Below are 7,918 nucleotides of genomic sequence, written 5' to 3'. Positions count from 1 at the left end.
AGGACCAGGTCTGGAATGAGCATGATCGGGGTAAGCTGTGGTTAAGGTGTCATGCAAACCAGAAGTACAAGGGGTTCTGAGTTCCATGTCCTTTGAATTGCTGAACACCTACATTTATTGAACCTAGTTTTCCACTCCTCTTTACAGTGCACCCTAAGCACACCCCCCTCCCTACACACACAGAGTCTTGGAGTCTTATATTTTATGAGATCACTGCCTAACACTGATTGTATGATATGCAAACTACTTTCGGGTAGATGGTTCATGGTTCCAGCTGCTGTGAAGGATGAGCAGGAAGTACTTGCTGAATCTAGTAAAAGGAAATGATTATTGCTTTAATCACTTTCTTGTTCATGGAAATACACACACACACACTTGGGTGCACACACACACACAGCATCTTGTACCTCTAAGTACCTAGCAATGTATGGCATTGGGCTATATGTCACATACATAAATAAGGCATGGTAAGAGAAAGATATAAATGTATATTATCATAATGCAACAGAGTAGATGGATTCTAAAATCAGTCTTAAAATTACTTCTTAAAATTGATTTTGGGGGCGCCTGGGTGGCTCAGTTCGTTGAGCATCCGACTTCCGCTCAGGTCATGATCTCACAGTTCATGATTTTGAGCCCCATGTCAGGCTCTGTGCTGACAGTTCAGAGCTTGGAGCCTGCTTCAGATGCTGTGTCTTTCTCTCTCTGTCCCTCCCTCGCTTGCACTCTGTCTCTTTCTCTCTCTCTGAAAAATAAATGAATGTTAAATAAATACATACATACATACATACATACATACATACATACATACATAAATAAATAGATTTTGTTGAATCGATGTCCATGTTGGGGGACGAACCTGGTATTTTCCCTGAGTCCGGCAGAGTTGGTTTTGCTCTAGTGCATTGGGACATTTCAGTTTATTATCAGCTGAACAGCAGTTGGTTGATATGTGGGGTTTTGTTATGCAAAATCTGTACCTTTAAACACTAATCTCACACACAGAAATTTTACATGCTGAGACAGAGACATTCATCTTTCTCAGTGACTAGTGGCTGGTGGAATCATAGGGGCTCTGAAATCCTCTCTCTGCTGTAAAGTTAAATTAACCCACTTCAAATATTCATAGAGATGTGCAGGGTGTTACGATTGCTCTTAACGTGTTTTAGTTTTTTCTGCACTGTCACATCTGTCAGTTTAAGTATTCCGAAGGGAAGTAATGTGAGATAAAGAAGAGAGGGGATCTTAGTTTTCATTTCACAGATTAAGAAACTGATGCTCAGACTTGTTCATGATTTGTCTCAAATTACAACCTTTTCTTTTCTTTTTTTTTTTGAGAGAGAGAGCAAGTGAGCAGGTGAGCAAGGGGCAGAGAGAGAGAGAATCTGATAAGGGGCAGAGAAAGAGAGAAAGAGAGAGAAGCGGGCTCACCCAAAGTAGGGCTTGTGTTCACCTGAAGTGGGGCTCGAGCTCACCCAATGTGGAACTTGAACTCACGAACCCATGAGATCATGACCTAAGCCGAAGTCTGGTGCTTAACAACTGAGCCACCCTGGGCACCCTCAAATTACAACTTTCAAGTGGTAGAGCTGTGACGAGGAATGGTGTTTTGATTCTAAGTATATCAAGGTACTATTATCATTATTATTATTATTAATATACTGTACTTTTAAATATCAGTGAAACATGAAAATGGTTTTAGTGACTAAAAAAGCTCAGAACACAAATAAAAACAAAATCCTAAACTAAGAAAAAATGTCGAAAAATATCTTTGACATTTCATATTTGAAAGTTCTATCGCTTAATTTAGAATGTGTGAATATATTCTTATTTTATACTGGCCTACATGATAAATGGAAACACCTAAGGGTAGACTATAATAATCATTTCCATGTTTTCTTTTCCTTCTGCTGGCTGGATGTGGAATGCATGAGGCCCCACTTAAGTGACGAAGCTGGGAACAAATGCTCCCGCATGATTGTAGCGGTATCATGATGGAGAATGGGAGACTGTAGGGGCGCACAAGGGCTCTGGAAGGCAGGAATAGTCTATTTATAGATCTTCATGGTCATTATAAGCTGTTCATTTTATGATGGTTGAAGTGTATATTTTGTAGACTTTGATATATGTATTTATGTTAACTTTAACAATAAATTAAGGCTGAAAACTTTGATTATACCTCTACTGAAATTAAAATTTAAACTAATCAGGGCTCAGAATAAAGTCACAGGTGGAGGAAACAGCCTTCTAAGCACAGCATGGCTCGCACAGAAGAAACCAGCAGAAGTAATGTATGGAGGACGCTAAACCAGTCCAGGGAAGAGAGAATCCTTTTACTACACCTAATGAGGAATTTCCAGAAGTGTCTGTGGGAGGAGCAAAGTCAACATAGAACCCCATTGTATAGGTTTGTAGTAGGTTATATGTCATTAGGTTAATGTAAAGAGGATATAGTTCTCATAACATTATATAATTTAATTTTCTTCACCCTTTCTACATTCTTGATAAAGTCTTTTCTTAAAGAACTTTTTTAAAATATTAAAAAAAAATTAATGTTTATTTTTGAGAAAGAGAGAGACAGAGTGTGAACCGGGGAGGGACAAAGAGAGAGGGAGACACCGAATCTGAAGCAGGCTTGAGGCTCAGAGCTGTCAGCACAGAGCCTGACACAGGGCTCAAACTCCAGAACCGCAAGATCATGACTTGAGCCAAAGTCGAACGCTTAACCGACTGAGCCACCCAGGTGCCCCTTTTTAAAAAATTTTTAATGTTTATTTATTTTTGACAGAGAGAGAGATACAGAGCATGAGCAGGGAGAGGTATAGAGAGAGAGAGAGATAGGGAGACACAAAATCCAAAGCAGGCTGCAGGCTCTTAGCTCCCAGCACAGAGCTTGACATGAGGCTCGAACTCATGGAGTGCAAGATCAGGACCTGAGCCGATGTCGGACACTCAACCAACTGAGCCACCCAGGCACCCCCTTCTTTTTTTTTTTAATTTTTTTTTAACGTTTATTTATTTTTGAGAGACAGAGCACAAATGGGGGAGGGGCAGAGAGAGAGAGGGAGACACAGAATCTGAAGCAGGCTCTAAGCTGAGCTGTCAGCACAGAGCCCAATGCGGGACTTGAACTCATGAACTGTAAGATCATGACCTGAGCTGTGAGGTCATGAAGTCGGATGCCTAACCGACTGAGCCAACCCAGGTACCTCTTCTTAAAGAACTTCTTTAAGCATTATGTTCAACAACTATGTGAATTTAATAATTTGGGAATATAGAAAAATTGATATATTTAGGCATAGAGAAAAGACTGCTTCAATCACCAGAGGTATTATAAAGCATAACCATTGAATCAGAACCAGATATCACCATCATAATTCAAGTTTAGAGGTGATCCAGTAGTCAGTAAATTTGTGTTGAGTCCCAGAATATTGGGTTAGAGCATTTTATATCTCACCTGCCTGGATAAGCATTGTTCCTGGAAGTTGGTATAGATCTGACTATGCAAGTGGAAGTCAGATTAGCTCAGTTAAGTAAAATGGAGAGTGGATAAGTAGTTAACCCTTGGTATTTGTATATGTATGCTCAAAATGCAATTTTTATGGGACTTATTTTTCTATAAATAGGTCATAGTATCGGGAAATTGCTATGATGGGAACTTTTCAGCCTTTTTTTTTCTCCAAATGTGCTTTCTGATCCTATCTCACTGTCCTGCTGAGGTTTCTAAAATGTACATATTGGCCCACATGGTAGCATCCAATAAGTGCCTCATGCTTCTTCACTATGTTTCATTCTTTTTTCATTTCACCCTCTCATGGAATAATTTCCAGTGGCCTTTTATCCAATTCAGTGATTCCTTCTTTTGCTTGGTCTAGTTTGCTCTGGAGCCCCTCCAGTGAATTTTTCAGTGCTGTTATTGTGTTCTTCAGCTCCATGATTTCTGTTTAATACTTTTTTCTGTCTCTTGTTCAGATTTCCTCTTGGTTTGTGTTTTGTTCTCTGACTACAGTGAGCATCTTGATGACAGTTATTTTCAATTCTCTGTCAGGTATATCACATATTTTCATTCCATTAGAGTCAGTTTGTGGAGTTTGCTCTTATTCCTTTTTGGAAAGTGTTTCAACTTGTCTTCATTTTCATTGACTCTCTGCACTGGTGTCTGCACATTAGACAAACACCCATTTGGCCTAATACTCATGGACTGGCCTTGAACTGGAGAGGGCACCACCAATAAGCCTGGTCAGAGACTCTGGAGGCCTCTCAAAGTTTGTGCAGTCCTATCCTCTTTCTTTGTTCCTGGTGACCTCCCCTCCCCACCAACAAAGACATCCATAGTGTGCCAGGTCCCATCTGTGCTCTAAAACATGCAAGACTGAAGCTAGTTCCTCAGGCAGCTCACAGATAAATTGTGTTATTGAACACCTTGTGCCCATTTTCCCTCACCAGAAAGAAGCTGTAAGAAAGGGCTTTTCAATTGCTTAGTCTGTGCTGAGCCAGGGGGAGGAGCTATGGTGACTTCCAGGGCAAACCACCGTCTTTACTCTCTCTCACCCCAAGCAGCTGAAGTGTGCTGTGTCCTGTATTCCCTCTGCTTTCTGACAGAGACTCTCTAGAAGCCAGTCTTCAGGACACAGCTAATAAAAGCTGGGGCATTGGACACATGGTGCACTTCTTTCCCTCCCCTCGGAGAAGCCAGGAACTTGGGGTTTTGTCCCAATTTGAAGGTGCTGTGCAAGGATAAGTATAGGACAAGAGGATATCTTGACCTTCCCTACCAGTTTCAGTGTGACCAGTTTCATGCTTTAACTGGGAGCAGGACTGCCTTAACTAGTATCTGGATTTCCCACAAAAGCAATCTGTACATGAAATGTTTTCGAATCAGTGTATTCATGGAGGGTATGAGGTCTAGGGCTTCCTCTTCTGCCATCTTGTTTAATGGGAAATGGGAATTTATTTTTTGACCCTCTTTGGGAGATGTCCATTCCCTACAGTGGGGGGAAAACTTGGGTAAAACTTTAAGTCCCTACAGTATTGGAGACACGTTATGGTCCTTTGTGTAAATACAATCCCCTCAATACCCTATTACACCTAGAAACTATTCCCTGTGGGAGAGACTGAGTAAGTGTCTGCCCTGTTTATAACTGGGTACATTATATCCTTACACTTGCGTTGTCTTCTGTGAATTTTCAGTGGCAAAAATGATAATAAGAAAGGCTGTTTATTTTTGTCTGCTGCTTGAGAGGACTCAAAATCAGAAATTCTATTCCGTAGTTCAGAAAGATTTCCAGAGCACATCAGAAATTAAGAGTGGTCTCCATCCTCATAGAACCAAAGGGAGCGAAGTCTCAGAGACTAAAGCTTCCCTTTCAGAACCACAGGGGTAATAATGGTAGGGAAGAACCAAGGTTTTCTTGCCTAGAGAAGGTGAGTTTCTGAATTCCATTTATATTAATGTCCTTCTTTTGTGATGGAAGTCCAGGGATCTAAGATATGCCACTTTCATTCCAGATTTTGCAGTCCTCAGACTCAAGTTAAATTGACAGAAGAACCTGTTGGAGGGGGGATGGTGGTGCAGGGAAGGTTCAGAAACATTATTGGGTTCAAAGGATGCAATGTATCGGTCAGTTCCATGGATGGAACTCTCACTCTTCCAAAGTTACGGTTTTTACTTTGTGGCATGGAGCAGGAACTTAAACTCTCCTAGTCCTGGTCTTTTATTTGAATTGGAAACAATGTTTTTCATTCTCACCACACCAAGTCTAATCCCCACTAGAGGCCAGCACCAGGTTGGTGGGTTGCTGCCTCCAATTTTACTGATTAGGGAAGGGGTCATGTGGTCAAAGAAATGAAATGAGAGGAGGCAATTCTCTCCTAGTCCAATCTTCTCCCTTAACCTTTGCTTTATGCAGCAGTCATGTTGACATATGGAAACATTGGCCTTCATGCTGTCAGCTCAGTTTTGATGCTCTGTGCTTATGCAATTTATAAAGACTCTAATGAGGGAATGCCCATGTCACTAGATTCACGATAATGGTAAAGCAGATCTGTGGGTCCAGATTAGGCTAGTCTCAGATATTCTTTGTACATACCCAATTCTCATGAGAGTCTATATGGTGAGAAAAATTGAATTTTTCTGTGTAACATTTTCCTCCTGTGTCCACAGATTCACTTAGAGTAAAATGGTGCCTGGGAATGCTTCTTTTGTGACTGAATTCATTCTGCTGGGGCTAACAGACCTACCAGATCTCCAGCTCCCCCTGTTCTGCCTGTTTCTAGTCATTTACGTGGTCACTGCATTGGGAAATTTGGGCTTGATAACTCTAATTGGGCTGAATTCACATCTACACACCCCCATGTACTTTTTCCTCTCCAATTTGTCCTTCATAGACTTCTGTTATTCTTCTGTGTTTACACCCAAAATGCTATTTAACTTCACATCAAAGAAGAATATCATCTCCTATAGGGGGTGCATGGCCCAGCTTTACCTTTTCAGTTTTTTTGGTATTTCTGAAGGTTATGTGCTGACATCAATGGCCTATGATCGCTATGTGGCCATCTGTAACCCACTTTTGTATAATGTTGTCCTGTCCCCTAAAGCGTGTTCCAGCCTTATGCTTGGTTCATATTTGATGGCATTTTTGGGTGCTATGGCCCACACAGGATGCATGCTGAGACTGACCTTCTGCGATGCAAACACCATCAACCATTATTTGTGTGACATCCTCCCGGTACTCCAGCTTTCTTGCACAAGCACCTATGTAAATGAACTGGTGGTTTTCATTGTGGTGGGAATCAATGTGATTGTGCCCAGTGTCACCATCTTTGTGTCTTATGGTTGCATCCTCTCCAGCATCCTCCACATCAGTTCCACTGAAGGCAGGTCCAAAGCGTTCAGCACCTGCAGTTCCCACATAATTGCTGTTTCCTTGTTCTTTGGATCAGGTGCATTTATGTATCTTAAACCATCTTCTGCTGGATCTATGGATGAGGGGAAAATCTCTTCTGTCTTTTATACCAATATAGTTCCCTTGATGAACCCATTCATTTACAGCTTGAGAAACAAAGACATTAAACTTGCTCTGAGAAAAACTCTGAATAGGGGAAAGTTTTGATATATCTGCCACTTGACATTAGAAACTTGTATCAAATACTGTTTGTATTCACAGTGTTCCCATCTTCCAATTGGCAAGTATATGTCTCCTTTAAGTCCTGGGATTGAAGATTCCATAAAGGCAATCAAGGTTAATCCATTTTGCATATGTAAACATCAAGTATAAAGTGTCTTTTGGCAGGCTTTTCTCTTTTACCTTTGAACAGCCAAACCAACACATCAGTGATCCTCAAAATATATTTATTGTATGCATGGGAAAGTGAAGCTCAGAGTAGTTAGATTTACCTAAAGTCACATAGCTTCATCAAATCAAAGCCTTCTGATTTCAAGTCTACTATTTGTAGTCTATTTTGCTCTACTTTATTCTGTTTTTGTTTCAGTAAGCACGGACTATGAGAAAACATTGCAAATTTGAAAATTAACTGTGCTTTGTTCCAAGATGATTCATGAATTTCTCTCAGTGTGGGTATTACTTTTTTTCATATTCTCTTTCAAAAAACACTTTGATGGTTCTTTTTGTTGGGAGAGAGAATGCCTTGGGAGCTAGTATATTAGAAAGATGTTTGGCTCAAATAGGGAGGTTATTTTTCTTCAAATTGAAAAGAAAAAAAAAGCCCGAATTTGCAATGTTTGCAAGTGTTTGTAATTCAGAGAATAGGCCTGGAAAAGAAAGGAGCACAGAATTTTGTCAGTAGGTCAGGACTCAACAAGACACATGGGCAACAAGTATGAATCAAGTCCTTTATTTATTGTGGGAAGTGGTTATGAAAATTAGGATCCACATTTCAGTTTGATTTTATATCCTAT

At 40.5% G+C, this 7,918-nt stretch overlaps 1 protein-coding gene across 1 annotated transcript; it reads left to right on the top strand.

Annotated features, from left to right (window-relative positions):
• The first annotated feature begins 6,179 nt into the window (after positions 1-6,179).
• LOC102965912 (olfactory receptor 8B3-like) lies at positions 6,180-7,112 on the top strand. The gene has a single exon (XM_007074044.1). The coding sequence runs from the start codon at positions 6,180-6,182 to the stop codon at positions 7,110-7,112; it is 933 nt and encodes a 310-aa protein (XP_007074106.1).
• The last annotated feature ends 806 nt before the right edge of the window (positions 7,113-7,918 follow it).

The sequence above is a fragment of the Panthera tigris genome, chromosome D1 (assembly GCF_018350195.1).
Source record: "Panthera tigris isolate Pti1 chromosome D1, P.tigris_Pti1_mat1.1, whole genome shotgun sequence".
Classification (NCBI taxonomy): domain Eukaryota; kingdom Metazoa; phylum Chordata; class Mammalia; order Carnivora; family Felidae; genus Panthera; species Panthera tigris.
This window is presented reverse-complemented; position numbering and strand designations above follow the sequence as displayed.

What these genes read in the sequence shown, in the direction of transcription:
- LOC102965912 (XM_007074044.1), top strand. Translation starts at nt 6,180, where the DNA reads ATGGTGCCTGGGAATGCTTCTTTTGTGACTGAATTCATTCTGCTGGGG.